At 43.9% G+C, this 15322-nt stretch overlaps 1 protein-coding gene across 5 annotated transcripts in view; it reads right to left on the bottom strand.

The window, feature by feature from the left end:
• Positions 1–11707: 11707 nt before the first annotated feature.
• Positions 11708–15322, bottom strand: part of ARL13B (ARF like GTPase 13B) — a 64379-nt gene continuing 60764 nt past the window's right edge. For all 5 annotated transcript variants that reach the window (XM_072811796.1, XM_072811794.1, XM_072811792.1 and 2 more), the window contains one exon: positions 11708–13826. In XM_072811796.1, coding sequence (XP_072667897.1) covers positions 13750–13826 — 77 coding nt within the window. In that variant the 3' untranslated portion in view covers positions 11708–13749. The remainder of the gene's footprint in view (positions 13827–15322) is intronic.

Consider the following 15322-nt stretch of genomic DNA (forward strand, 5'->3'; position numbering starts at 1 on the left):
GGTATCGAAATCTCGCCAGAAATGCTGTAGGTCCCGCGAGAGGCAGGCCCGCCCCGTTGCTTCCGCCGGCAGTCGCAGAGGCGGGGCTTGGTCCGGGGGCGGGGCCACGGCGCGGGGCGGGGCTTGGTCCGGGAGCGGGGCCTCGGCGCAGGGCGGGGCTTGGTCTGGGGGCGGGGCCTCGGCGGGGGCGGGGCTTGGTCCGGGGCGGGGCCTCGGCGCGGGGCGGGGCTTGGTCCGGGGGCGGGGCCTCAGCGCGGGGCAGGGCTTGGTTCGGGGGCGGGGCCTCGGCGCGGGGCGGGGCGGGGCTTGGTCCGGGGGCGGGGCTGCCGCGGGCCGGCGGTCGGGCGAGGCGGTCGGGGCTCGGTCCCCAGGACGGTCGGTGTGCTGGTCGCCGTTGGGGCGGGTTTTCCGAGGCCAGTGAGGAGATGACGGCGCGTGCGTCCCGGCCTCCGGGGAGGGGACGCGGCTTGCAGGGCCGCCGAGGTGCGGCGGTTCGCGCTGCTGCTGGCTGCCGCCGGGGTCCTGCCGCCGTCGCGCCCGAGGTCAAGGTGACGCGCACGGGCGGCCCCTGCACCTTCCCGGTCCCGGGGGGGGGGGGGGGGGCGGGGCAGCCGCACGCGGCTCGGACAGGAGCGGCCCACGGCTCTGCAGGTGCCCCGCGCTGCTCCCTCGGAGCTGCCGTCAGCGAGTCGCCCGCGCGGTGCTGCCCCGGCCCGGACCTGCCGGCACCTGCCGGGACCTGCCGGCACCTGCGAGGCTCCAAATACCGCTGTAGGCCTGGGCCGCAGGTACAAGGCTTGGAGCCGTGAAAAAAGAAAAATACCACCACCGATGTGATTTGAAGCTTAATCTCCTTACTTAAACAAGTCCTCCAGTAACATAAAGGTGAATTTAGATTTGGTGCGAAAGAAAATATAGTATCAAGGAGTGAAGTGATTAAATGCACGCAGCTTGCTGGTTGTTGAGAGAAAAGTCATGAGCCTCCGCCTTCAGACCTTTTTCTGTGCTCCTTACAGAGTGTTCCATTTGATGAACACGGTAGTATATTTGCAAAATAGTTAAGAGGATGTGTAATGCCTGGAAAGAGGTCATGTGGGTTCTGGTTTACTGCTTTTGACTTTTGTAGTGTGTTTCTATTTTCTGATATTAAATAAGCTAATGCTTACTGAAATGTAAGACAGTGTAAGTGTAATGTAAAATGTGAAAACAAAAGCCTGTGAGAATGAAAACTGAACTAATGCCACTGGAGATCATCGGTATTGACATTTTGATGTATTCCTCGAGTTTTATGCATTTTCAAGGTTGAACAATACATATAATGTATCCTGTTATAAGCACTTTATTAAAAATTATTCATATACATCATTTCTAAAAGGCTATTACACCAATTTACCTTATTATCGATGAACATTTGCTCATTGTTTTTTCCATGTCTGATAACCTTATAATTCTATTAATTTCCTAGTTTGAATAGTTTTCAAATCATAGTAGTTATTATCTCTTTCATAAATTACCACCTTGTGTCCACCTATGAATATCTTAATGCTATTTTATTTGTATTTACATTCCAGATGCTAACTATATCACGTTTTCAACTACGTTTCCATTTTTCTTAATCCTTTGACATTAAATGTACAAATATTTTTATATTTTATGCAGTCATTCTTTGATTTTGTAATTGATTCCATTGCTTTTCAGCCTGAAAATTTCTCCACACAGAAACAAACAATTAGGGCAGCCCAGGTGGCTCAGCGGTTTAGCACCGCCTTCAGCCCAGGGCCTGATCCTGGAGACCTGGGATTGAGTCCCACGTCAGGCTCCCTGCATGGAGCCTGCTTCTCCCTCTGCCTGTGTCTCTGTCTCTCTCTTGAATAAATAAATAAAATCTTAAAAAAAAAAAAAAAAGAAATAATTTGTTTCCTTCTCCCTTTTTTTTTCTTACAGTTTGATCTTTAATATTTAATGCATTAAACTATCTAGAATCAATACTAATGTATCATAAGAATATTAGCGGGTTTCCCCTACCTCAACCAAATAGCTACTGAAGAATAAACAAAGCTCCACACTTTATTTTTAAAATAGAAACTGTTAGTAGACTTGTTTCAAACCACTGCAGGTATAAGAAATTGAGTTGACACAAATACCAGAAGTCATATTTATTATTATTACTATTGTGTTAAAGAATAAAGTAGTGTAGTAAGTACTTAAACTAGGCAGGAAAAGAATTTTTACATTCCTAAGCAACTTTATTGTGAAGCCATTTGACACAAGAAGTGTTTTAGTATAAGAAATACTTTATAGATTTGTGTGTTTTATGAATTTTCATATTTACCTAAAGCATTTCTCAAAACCCTTCAGATTCACATAGAGGCTTATGTGTCAAGAAAGGTAAAGCCAGGGGATCCCTGGGTGGCGCAGCGGTTTGGTGCCTGTCTTTGGCCCAGGGCGCGATCCTGGAGACCCCGGATCGAGTCCCGGCATGGAGCCTGCTTCTCCCTCTGCCTATGTCTCTGCCTCTCTCTCTCTCTCTCCCTATGTCTATCATAAATAAATAAATAAATATTAAAAGAAAAAAAAAAAGTAAAGCCAGACAGGCTTTGTAGCAAAACGATCCAACATTGAGAGACCATTAGATCCTTAAAATGAATGGTAGAAAAACACAACAGAGAAATGCACCATCGAAGCACGAGAGCAAAGCGTAGTTACAGGCAATCTTGAGCTCTCATTTCAGGAGAGTAGCTAATTAGCTCTCATTTTGTGGATTTAGGCCTCCAGAGTGCTGTGTACGGATCCATCAGACAATCCACTCACTGGGACTGGGAAGTCAACAGAACTTCTATTTTCATTTAATTTTATCAAATCTTTAACAAAATGTTCGGGGGAGGTGTATGTGAAAGTGCAGGAGAACATGCATGTGACTTAGGAGCTGACCCCTAACTCTCAAGACCCGCATGCTGACCTGCGGGCTGAGCCGCGGCACCTCAGGATGTGCCTGTACTTAGAAACCGTTTCCAGAGGTGATTAAAGAGGCCTTCAGGATGGGTCCTGATCTGACTAGTGTCCTTGTAAAGAGGAGATGTAAACCCTGAGACACTAGGCGCCAAGCGCACACGGTGTTCAGAGCGGGGGAGGGGAGAGGCTTCCGAGGGGAGAGCCCTGCCTGCCCTGCGGGGCCCTGCCCGCCCTGCCCGGCTCCGCCCTGCCCTGCCCTGGCCCGCCCTGCCCCGCCCCGCCCCGCCCCGGCCCCGGTACCAGGGTAACGTGCTCTGCCGGGAAGGGCCTCGGGTCGTGGTCCGCGCTGCAAAGCACCGAGCGCGGGAGAGCGCGGGCTCTGAACAAGCAGTTGATTTTCGCCTATTTTCCCTTCTATTCGAAGCGGATGCCCCTCATTAGAGGAGATTCATTTCTGATTTCCTGTCTTCCCTTCGTCCAAACAGGTTTCCATTATCGTTTCCACAAAGCTAATGGATTGTTCTTATTTTGAAAATTTATAATCACACTTTAATGTAAGTCTTTGAATATAGGAATTTGTTCCTGGGGTCAGCTGGAATATATTTCTTGATAAATAGTATTAGCAGAACCTCAGTTGCAAAGTCTACTCCACTTAGAGAAAAACTTAAGCATTAAAGCCAAGGATAATAAAGTTTATAAGCTGCAGCTTTATTTGTATAAGCAGTTTCACTTTTGATAAGCTGCTGACACCCAAAAGTATTAGGTTTCTGCAGTGCAGAAGGGGAGAAATTGAACATGAATAACAGCATATAGAACCGAGGATCACATAAAATATTACCATGGTAAAACAATACTTAAGAGATCAGCTGCAAATAAAATGGCATATTCCACGGATAAATGTTTCTGAACTATTCAAAATACATTTTACAGGGGCGCCTGGTGGCTCCTGCCGTCGAGTGTCTGACTCTTGCCTCTGGCTCGGTCCCGATCTCAGGCCTCCTGGGATCCAGCCCCATGAAGGGCTCAGCGCTCAGCACAGCGACTCAACTTCCTCCTTCTCCCTCTCCCTCCGACCCCATATGCTCTCTCTCTCTCTCTCTCAAATAAAATCTTTAAAAATTTTTTTCAAATGTTTTACATGTTAAGTTCTTCATTTGACCATTAATTTTAAGCTTGCAGAAAGCATGGCACCTAATTTACGAAATTATATGTTTGATTCTCCCATTATAAAATGAGCAAAATTTTAAAGACTAGTTTGAAAAATTGAGGGGGGAGGGGCAAGATGGCGGAAGAGGAGGGTCCCCAAGTCACCTGTCCCCACAAAATTACCTCGATAACCTTCAAATCATCCTGAAAATCTACGAATTCGGCCTGAGAATTAAAGAGAGACCAGCTGGAACGCTACGGGGAGAAGAGTTCGCGCTTCTATCAGGTAGGAGGACGGGGACAAAGAAATAAAGACACAAAAGGCCTCCGAGGGGGAGGGGCCGCGAGGAGCCGGGCTGAGGCCGGGGCGAGGGTCCCCAGGACAGGAGAGCCCCGTCCCGGAGACGCAGGAGCTGCACCGACCTTCCCGGGGGAAAGGGGCTCCAGGGAGGTGGAGCAGGACCAGGAGGGCGGGGAGGCCCGCGGGCTCCCGGGGACACTAACAGCAACTGCGCGCCCAGGAGATGCGCCGAGCTCCCTAAGGGCTGCAGCGCACGGGGGACCCGGAGCAGCTCGGGGGGCTCGGGGGCGGCTCCGCGGAGGGGGCTGCGGGGGGGAGCAGCTCGGGGGGGCTCGGGGGCGGCTCCGCGGAGGGCGCTGCGGGGCGGGAGCAGCTCTGGGGGGCTCGGGGGCGGCTCCGCGGAGGGGGCTGCGGGGGGGAGCAGCTCGGGGGGGCTCGGGGGCGGCTCCGCGGAGGGGGCTGCGGGGGGGAGCAGCTCTGGGGGGCTCGGGGGCGGCTCCGCAGAGGGGGCTGCGGGGCGGGAGCAGCTCGGGAGGCTCGGGGGCGGCTCCGCGGAGGGGGCTGCGGGGGGGAGCAGCTGGGGGGGGCTCGGGGGCGGCTCCGCGGAGGGGGCTGCGGGGCGGGAGCAGCTCGGGGGGCTCGGTGGCGGCTCCGCGGAGGGGGCTGCGGGGGGGAGCAGCTCGGGGGGCTCGGGGGCGGCTCCGCGGAGGGGGCTGCGGGGGGGAGCAGCTGGGGGGGGCTCGGGGGCGGCTCCGCGGAGGGGGCTGCGGGGGGGAGCAGCTCGGGGGGCTCGGGGGCGGCTCCGCGGAGGGGGCTGCGGGGGGGAGCAGCTCGGGGGGCTCGGGGGCGGCTCCGCGGAGGGGGCTGCGGGGGGGAGCAGCTCGGGGGGGCTCGGGGGCGGCTCCGCGGAGGGGGCTGCGGGGGGGAGCAGCTCGGGGGAGGGGGCTCGGGGGCGGCTCCGCGGAGGGGGCTGCGGGGGGGAGCAGCTCGGGGGGCTCGGGGGCGGCTCCGCGGAGGGGGCTGCGGGGGGGAGCAGCTCGGGGGGGCTCGGGGGCGGCTCCGCGGAGGGCGCTGCGGGGCGGGAGCAGCTCGGGGGAGGGGGCTCGGGGGCGGCTCCGCGGAGGGGGCTGCGGGGCGGGAGCAGCTTGCGGGGCTCGGGGGCGGCTCCGCGGAGGGGGCTGCGGGGCGGGAGCGCGAATCCAACAGCGCAGGCTCCGGAGCACAGGGCGCCGGGACACAGCCCAGGATCCGGACTCCCCCCGGGACAGGCAGAGGCCGGGAGGGCCCAGGACAGCAAGGACGCTCCTGCCCCGAGCTGAGCAGATCAGCGGCCCCGCCCGGAGCCTCCAGGCCCTGCAGACGGAGAGCTCCAGAACTACTGCGGGGGCTGACTCCAGGGCTGCAGAGCTGGCCCGGCCACTAGGGCTGTTGCTCCTGGGGCCTCACGGGGTAAACCACCCCCACTGAGCCCTGCACCAGGCAGGGGCACAGCAGCTCCCCCAAGTGCTAACATCTGAGAATCAGCACAACAGGCCCCTCCCCCAGAAGACCAGCTGGACGGACAAGTTCCAGGGGAAGTCAAGGGACTTACAGTACACAGAAGCAGAAGATACTCCCCCGTGTTTTATTATTATTATTATTATTATTATTATTATTATTATTATTATTATTATTATTATTTGTTTTTTTGCTTTTTGATTTGCTTGCTTCCCCCACCCTTTTTTCCTTTTCTTTTTCTTTTTTTCTTCCTTTTTTCTTTTTTCTTTTTCTCTTTTCTTCTTCCTCTCCTCTCTTTTTCTCCTTTTCCCAATACAACTTGTTTTTGGCCACTCTGCACTGAGCAAAATGACTAGAAGGAAAACCTCACCTCAAAAGAAAGAATCAGAAACAGTCCTCTCTCCCACAGAGTTACAAAATCTGGATTACAATTCAATGTCAGAAAGCCAATTCAGAAGCACTATTATACAGCTACTGGTGGCTCTAGAAAAAAGCATAAAGGACTCAAGAGACTTCATGACTGCAGAATTTAGATCCAATAAGGCAGAAATTAAAAATCAATTGAATGAGATGCAATCCAAACTAGAAGTCCTAACGACGAGGGTTAATGAGGTGGAAAAAAGAGTGAGTGACGTAGAAGACAAGTTGATAGCAAAGAGGGAAACTGAGGAAAAAAGAGACAAACAATTAAAAGACCATGAAGATAGATTAAGGGAAATAAACGACAGCCTGAGGAAGAAAAACCTACGTTTAATTGGGGTTCCCAAGGGTGCCGAAAGGGACAAAGGGCCAGAATATGTATTTGAACAAATAATAGCTGAAAGCTTTCCTAATCTGGGAAGGGAAACAGGCATTCAGATCCAGGAAATAGAGAGATCCCCCCCTAAAATCAATAAAAACCGTTCAACACCTCAACATTTAATAGTGAAGCTTGCAAATTCCAAAGATAAAGAGAAGATCCTTAAAGCAGCAAGAGACAAGAAATCCCTGACTTTATGGAGAGGAGTATTAGGGTAACAGCAGACCTCTCCACAGAGACCTGGCAGGCCAGAAAGTACTGGCAGGATATATTCAGGGTCCTAAATGAGAAAAACATGCAACCAAGAATACTTTATCCAGCAAGGCTCCCATTCAGAACGGAAGGAGAGATAAAGAACTTCCAAGATACGCAGGAACTGAAAGAATATGTGACCTCCAAACCAGCTCTGCAAGAAATTTTAAGGGGGACTCTTAAAATTCCCCTTTAAGAAGAAGTCCAGTGGAACAATCCACAAAAACAAGGACTGAATAGATATCATGATGACACTAAACTCATATCTTTCAATAGTAACTCTGAACGGGAATAGGCTTAATGACCCCATCAAAAGGCGCAGGGTTTCAGACTGGATAAAAAAGCAGGACCCATCTATTTGCTGTCTACAAGAGACTCATTTTAGACAGAAGGACACCTAGAGCCTGAAAATAAAAGGTTGGAGAACCATTTACCATTTAAATGGTCCTCAAAAGAAGGCAGGGGTAGCCATCCTTATATCAGATAAACTAAAATTCACCCCGAAGACTGTAGTGAAAGATGAAGAGGGACACTGTCTCATACTTAAAGGATCTATCCAACAAGAGGACTTAACAATCCTCAATATATATGCCCCAAATGTGGGAGCTGCCAAATATTTAAACCAATTAATAACCAAAGTGAAGAAATACTTAGATAATAATACACTTATACTTGGTGACTTCAATCTAGCACTTTCTATACTCGATAGGTCTTCTAAACACAACATCTCCAAAGAAACGAGAGCTTTAAATGATACACTGGACCAGATGGATTTCACAGATATCTACAGAACTTTACATCCAAACTCAACTGAATACACATTCTTCTCAAGTGCACATGGAACTTTCTCCAGAATAGACCACATACTGGGTCACAAATCGCATCTGAACTGATACCAAAAGATTGGGATCGTCCCCTGCATATTCTCAGACCATAATGCCTTGAAATTAGAACTAAATCACAACAAGAAGTTTGGAAGGACCTCAAACACGTGGAGGTTAAGGACCATCCTGCTAAAAGATGAAAGGGTCAACCAGGAAATTAAGGAAGAATTAAAAAGATTCATGGAAACTAATAAGAATGAAGATACAACCATTCAAGATCTTTGGGATGCAGCAAAAGCAGTCCTAAGGGGGAAATACATCACAATACAAGCATCCATTCAAAAACTGGAAAGAACTCAAATACAAAAGCTCACCTTACACATAAAGGAGCTAGAGAAAAAACAGCAGATGGACCCTACACCCAGCAGAAGAAGAGAGTTAATAAAGATTCGAGCAGAACTCAACGAAATTGAGACCAGAAGAACTGTGGAACAGATCAACAGAACCAGGAGTTGGTTCTTTGAAAGAATTAATAAGATAGATAAACCATTAGCCAGCCTTATTAAAAAGAAGAGAGAGAAGACTCAATAAAATCATGAATGAGAAAGGAGAGATCATTACCAACACCAAGGAAATACAAACGATTTTAAAAACATATTATGAACAGCTATACTGTTTATTGCCAATAAATTAGGCAATCTGGAAGAAATGGACGCATTCCTGGAAAGCCACAAACTACCAAAACTGGAACAGGAAGAAATAGAAAACCTGAACAGGCCAATAACCAGGGAGGAAATTGAAGCAGTCATCAAAAACCTCCCAAGACACAAAAGTCCAGGGCCAGATGGCTTCCCAGGGGAATTCTATCAAACGTTTAAAGAAGAAACCATACCTATTCTGTTTGGAAAGATAGAAAGAGATGGAGTACTTCCAAATTCGTTCTATGAGGCCAGCATCACCTTAATTCCAAAACCAGACAAAGACCCCACCAAAAAGGAGAATTACAGACCAATAGCCCTGATGAACATGGATGCAAAAATTCTCAACAAGATACTAGCCAATAGGATCCAACAGTACATTAAGAAAATTATTCACCATGACCAAGTAGGATTTATCCCCAGGACACAAGGCTGGTTCAACACTCGTAAAACAATCAATGTGATTCATCATATCAGCAAGAGAAAAACCAAGAACCATATGATCATCTCATTAGAGGCAGAGAAAGCATTTGACAAAATAGAGCATCCATTCCTGATCAAAACTCTTCAGAGTGTAGGGATAGAGGGAACATTCCTCAACATCTTAAAAGCCATCTACGAAAAGCCCACAGCAAATATCATTCTCAATGGGGAAGCACTGGGAGCCTTTCCCCTAAGATCAGGAACAAGACAGGGATGTCCACTTTCACCACTGCTATTCAACATAGTACTGGAAGTCCTAGCCTCAGCAATCAGACAGCAAAAAGACATTAAAGGCATTCAAATTGGCAAAGAAGAAGTCAAACTCTTCCTCTTCGCCGATGACATGATACTCTACCTAGAAAACTCAAAAGCCTCCACCCCAAGATTGCTAGAACTCATACAGCAATTCGGTAGCGTGGCAGGATACAAAATCAATGCCCAGAAGTCAGTGGCATTTCTATAGACTAACAATGAGACTGAAGAAAGAGAAATTAAGGAGTCAATCCCATTTACAATTGCACCCAAAAGCATAAGATACCTAGGAATAAACCTCACCAAAGAGGTAAAGGATCTATACCCTAAAAACTATAGAACACTTCTGAAAGAAATTGAGGAAGACACAAACAGATGGAAAAATATTCCATGCTCATGGATTGGCAGAATTAATATTGTGAAAATGTCAATGTTACCCCGGGCAATTTACACGTTTAATGCAATCCCTATCAAGATACCATGGACTTTCTTCAGAGAGTTAGAACAAATTATTTTAAGATTTGTGTGGAATCAGAAAACACCCCCAATAGCCAGGGGAATTTTAAAAAAGAAAACCATAGCTGGGGGCATCACAATGCCAGATTTCAGGTTGTACTACAAAGCTGTGGTCATCAAGACAGTGTGGTACTGGCACAGAAACAGACACATAGATCAATGGAACAGAATAGAGAACCCAGAAGTGGACCCCGAACTTTATGGTCAACTAATATTCGATAAAGGAGGAAAGACTATCCATTGGAAGAAAGACAATGGTGCTGGGAAAATTGGACAGCCACATGCAGAAGAATGAAACTAGACCATTCGCTTGCACCAGACACAAAAATAAACTCAAAATGGATGAAAGATCTAAATGTGAGACAAGATTCCATCAAAATCCTAGAGGAGAACACAGGCCCTTTTTGAACTCGGCCACAGTAACTTTTTGCAAGATACATCCATGAAGGCAAAAGAAACAAAAGCAAAAATGAACTATTGGGACTTGATCAAGGTAAAAGCTTTTGCACAGCAAAGAATACAGTCAACAAAACTCAAAGACAACCTACAGAATGGGAGAAGATATTTGCAAATGACCTATCAGATAAAGGGCTAGTTTCCAAGATCTATAAAGAACTTATTAAACTCAACACCAAAGAAACAAACAATCCCATCATGAAATGGGCAAAAGACATGGAGAGAAATCTCAGAGGAAGACATAGACATGGCCAACAAGCACACGAGAAAATGCTCCGCATCACTTGCCATCAGGGAAATACAAATCCAAACCACAATGAGATACCACCTCACACCAGTGAGAATGGGGCAAATTAACAAGGCAGGAAACAACAAATGTTGGAGAGGATGCGGAGAAAAGGGAACCCTCTTACACTGTTGGTGGGAATGTGAACTGGTGCAGCCACTCTGGAAAACTGTGTGGAGGTTCCTCAAAGAGTTAAAAATAGACCTGCCCTATGACCCAGCAATTGCACTGCTGGGGATTTACCCCAAAGATAGAGATGCAATGAAACGCCGGGACACCTGCACCCCAATGTTCACAGCAGCAGTGTCCACAATAGCCAAACTGTGGAAGGAGCCTCGGTGTCCATCGAAAGATGATGGATAAAGAAGCTGTGGTCTATGTATACAATGGAATATTCCTCAGCTATTAGAAACGACAAATACCCACCACTTGCGTCAACGTGGATGGAACTGGAGGGTATTATGCTGAGTAAAGTAAGTCAATCGGAGAAGGACAAACATTGTATGTTCTCATTCATTTGGGGAATATAAATAATAGTGAAAGGGAATATAAGGGAAGGGAGAAGAAATGTGTGGGAAATATCAGAAAGGGAAACAGAACATTAAGACTCCTAACTCTGGGAAACGAACTAGGGGTGGTGCAAGGGGAGGAGGGCGGGGGGTGGGGGTGACTGGGTGACAGGCACTGAGGGGGGGCACTTGACGGGATGAGCACTGGGTGTTATTCTGTATGTTGGTAAATTGGACACCAATAAAAAATAAATTTATTTAAAAAAAAGGAAAAATTGAGGAACACATACAACCAATAACTCAAAAAATTAATGATTAACATTTTATAACATTTCTTTCTAGGGTCGCTTTCATAGTTTTATACTTAAAATCAACTACATACAATATTATATACACTATATAAATGCCTTTGGTGGAAAAGGCATATAGAATTATCCTTTAAGTAAAAATATATTTTTGGGTCAGTAGCTTTAACTTAGCAAAAAACAGACATTGGATCATCTAGGACCAAAAGGTGATATGACGTTATTTTTAGCTGTCTTTCAAATGACAATACTCTTTTTCACATTTATGAAAACTTGTGAAGAGAAAACAAGTTCATGTAAAATAAAAACTCATTATCATTATTTTAATCTATTGACAAGATTTCTTCCAACATTCATGTTTGAAAATTCCTTTTCAATTTTGTTACCAAAAAAATCATGTAAATTTATCAAATGAGAAACAAAACAGCATATTGATATATATTATTTTTATTGTGTGAAAATGTCAGTATTTGTGATGATTAAGAATAAAAATGCAGCATATGACAAAAAAGGCATTTACTTGTTAAAAGCAACCTGGATTTACAAAACTTCTTTTAAAATATTTTTAGAATGCTTTAAGAATACAAATTAATATTTTGAGAGAAATATATAAACATTTACTTTATCATATTAAGTTTCAAAATCATTTTTACTCATTTTTAATAAATGAACAGTATTATTGTCTACTATAGTAATCACTTATAGGAAATAAAAAAATTTTAGACTTTTATTTACTCTTAAACTAGATGAAAATTAAAAAGATGACAAGAGTATAGGTTTAGTGTTTAAAAAAAAATGAGTAAGTGTAAATGTTACACAAAGGAACCAAAGAGATACACAAACAAGTTTTTCTCTAAAATTAAGTTCAAAATTTACATTCTATCTTCTTGTGTTGGCTTCGTTACATTTCGGCCACCTATCAAATTTAGGGTGTTATGATTTTATATCTGAAGTAGAATGTGTTTTACTCAGTGTCCCTGATGTCCTATGCCCAGAATTTCAAGAAACTGCATTCTGGTGCTGACTAGAGTAATAAGCGACCTGATTAAGGAAAGTTCAGGGACTTAAAAAATGTGACTAAAATGTGATGCACCAAAGTAAAATTTTTTAAATAAACAATCATATTAAACTGTCTTAGACATACTTAATCTTGTTATTGTTAGATACTAGTTATGTTTGTTGTCAGTACAAGTTACCAAACTTACCAATTTTAACAAAGTGAAAAGGAGTCATATTGTTTATAGCATTTTCACCTTGATATAAATGTATATACTTTCAGTTAAATGCAACATTATAAATCTATTACTCAAAATATATTTCTCAAAGTTTGCCTAAATAGAGAATCCTATAGATGACATTCTTCAGTGCAAGAGAAGTGCTATTCTTTTAAATTGAGAAATTATTTTAGATTTATTTCCTTATAAAAGTAATTTTAAACCAACATTTTTGTTCTTATTGACTGAGTATCCAAGCATTATCTGATTATAAAACACAAGTCTCTGTACCCACTGTGGCTTCTGATAGAATGAGAGTGACAAGGAGCACCTAGATCTGAAAAGGTCTATCCTATGAAAGAGGTGTTCATTGAGAATTTTAACAATATCTCAACATAACATTTTAATTAATTTAAAAAGCACTTAGATCAAGAAAGTATTTCAAGTCTCTTTCATTTATTCTGATCACCAAAAAAAAGCAAACAACAACAAAAAAATGGAGCCCTCCTTGGGTAGTGTTTTCAGATAACATAATTTGGAAGAATAAAGATCTAAGAACCTATTTTAAAAAGGTATTATTTTAAAATTAAGTAAAATTAAGATGTATAATTCAAGGACAATACTCTTATAAAACATACCTGAAGCCATATAAATACATCCTGTTTGTATAGTTCATGTTTGTCAAGTAAATCAACTCCATTTCCAGACACAATTTAAACAAACCATTTATAGAAAAGTGCAGTCAATATCATGGTAATTAAAATTCTTTTAAGTTGTAGAAAAATATAAAAAGTTAAAAACTTAGGTTATAAATTCCCAAGAGTTCCCCTTCCATGCACATATATCTTACAAAAAAAATATGTAAGATACAGTAATAAAGACTATTAAACAAATAGTAAAGAAAGTAGGGAGTCCATCAGCTCTTTTTGTAAAAAGGCTTTCCTTCAGGAATATGCCCATGAGTGGGACTGTAAAATCCAGAGTCAACGGTAACTCCTGTTAAATTGATTCAAATCCTCATCCCATCTACTGGTCATTTTGCTTCCTTTTTTTAAAAAAAACAAAAACAACAACAAAAAAATGAATAACATGGATAGTTGTCAGATCAGTCAGGTCTTTGACTATTCATCGCCTTACTGAAATCATGCTATGGTTATCTTGCCCCAGTCATCAATGTTTTGGGTTTTTCTTCTTCTTTGAGAAAGAATATCCTCTAGTGGATCTTGCCTATATTAGAAGAGTGCATCCATGCGACTTGGTTATGAAATCACATCATGAGCATCACTGTTAGGTCTCTGTTGCACAGCCAGGGGAGGCAGTGGCTTTCCATAGAAATCTACATGAAGAAATTATACCAAGACACAGAGTAAGTCAAAATTTTTGATATAATTCATTGTTTTCCAACCAACACCTTTAAAAGAGTAAAGGTGCTCCGACTTGATGGGTAAAATAATGGATAAGGCGAATAGACAAAAAAAATTCAAAATCCAAGAAAACTTGAATAAATTCAAAACAACTAGTAGGATAAATTCTTAACTCTAGATTATAAATTAATTTCTACTTGATTTAATATCTAACGTATATACTATTTTTATTTCCAATTATACTTTCACATTAGAATAAAACAAATAACAAATATTCAAAATCTATGGAACCTATTGCCAAGGCCCTGATAAGTCTGTATTTGTACAATCCATGTTTTCATCCAGTGGCTATTACTTGTAGATATTTTGGGACAATAATTAGTCATCTTAGTTTTCTAGTAAGTAGTAATCTTTTACAGTGATACTTCACTATAATTCAGTGATTTAAGGCATATTTGAAACAAAGAAAGTCTTATTTTCATTTCATAGTAAGTTCCTGTCCCTTAAAATTATAAATTGGCTTAAATTTAATAGCATATGTAAATCTTCAGTAAGTATTTTCTAACCTATTACCTTAAAAATATTCTAGCAGCATAGATTTTTAGGATCACTTGAAATAAATATATTGAAAATGTACTAGAGGCCTGTTTCCCAGATTCACATATGTTGAGAGTCTAGCTAACGAGCCCCTCGTGCAAATAAACACATGGCCTCGATCACAGCCTGCAAGGTTACAGGTAAATATAAGTTCCTGATATAACTTCCTCAGTGCCCTCTATGATCAACAGTCTCCCTCACCTTCTAGGGCCTTCTGTTAGATAAAACCCTGGTAGAGCTTATAAAACTACCTTCTTTTTTTGTCTTGAACTCACCAATCTGGACTTGGCATATGCCCCAGTTCCGATAGCTCTCTCTGCCTGCACCCTGCCTCCACCGCCCCCTGTGAAACCTGTGAGTAATACACTTCTATTTCAATTTCCCCTACGGTCTTTTTGAAACAAGGCATCCAGGGGCCTACTTAACAAATGTTAACTTGACAAAGTCATAACAGCATTTAAGGAGATTAGGAGTCACCACTCCATCCTAACAAGAAGTAAAAGGCTGAACAGACTAAAAAATCAACAACTCGTCTCATTTTCCTAAGAGGGGAGGTCACAAGACAAACCACTGCCCCAATCCTGGAGACAGACAGGCAAATATATAGGGAGCTTCAGTTTACCAGAGCTTATATTCATGAATAGAAACTACCAGAGGAACCAGGGACCACATAGGAAAACCTGAAGTTCAACTGATGAATTGCTGGAGGCTTAGTAGGAACAAATCTGAGAGTTAAAAACTCCAGGGGGACTAAGTCATAAGATGATCCCTGCAATATTGTGAGATTTATCTCCAAGAACACGAACAAATTCCCAAAATAAATATTGGGAGAAAAAAATCCCCTCCTGCTTTTGGCAGGGGAGGAATAAAG

Source organism: Canis lupus, chromosome 35 (assembly GCF_048164855.1).
Source record: "Canis lupus baileyi chromosome 35, mCanLup2.hap1, whole genome shotgun sequence".
Taxonomy (NCBI): Eukaryota; Metazoa; Chordata; class Mammalia; order Carnivora; family Canidae; genus Canis; species Canis lupus.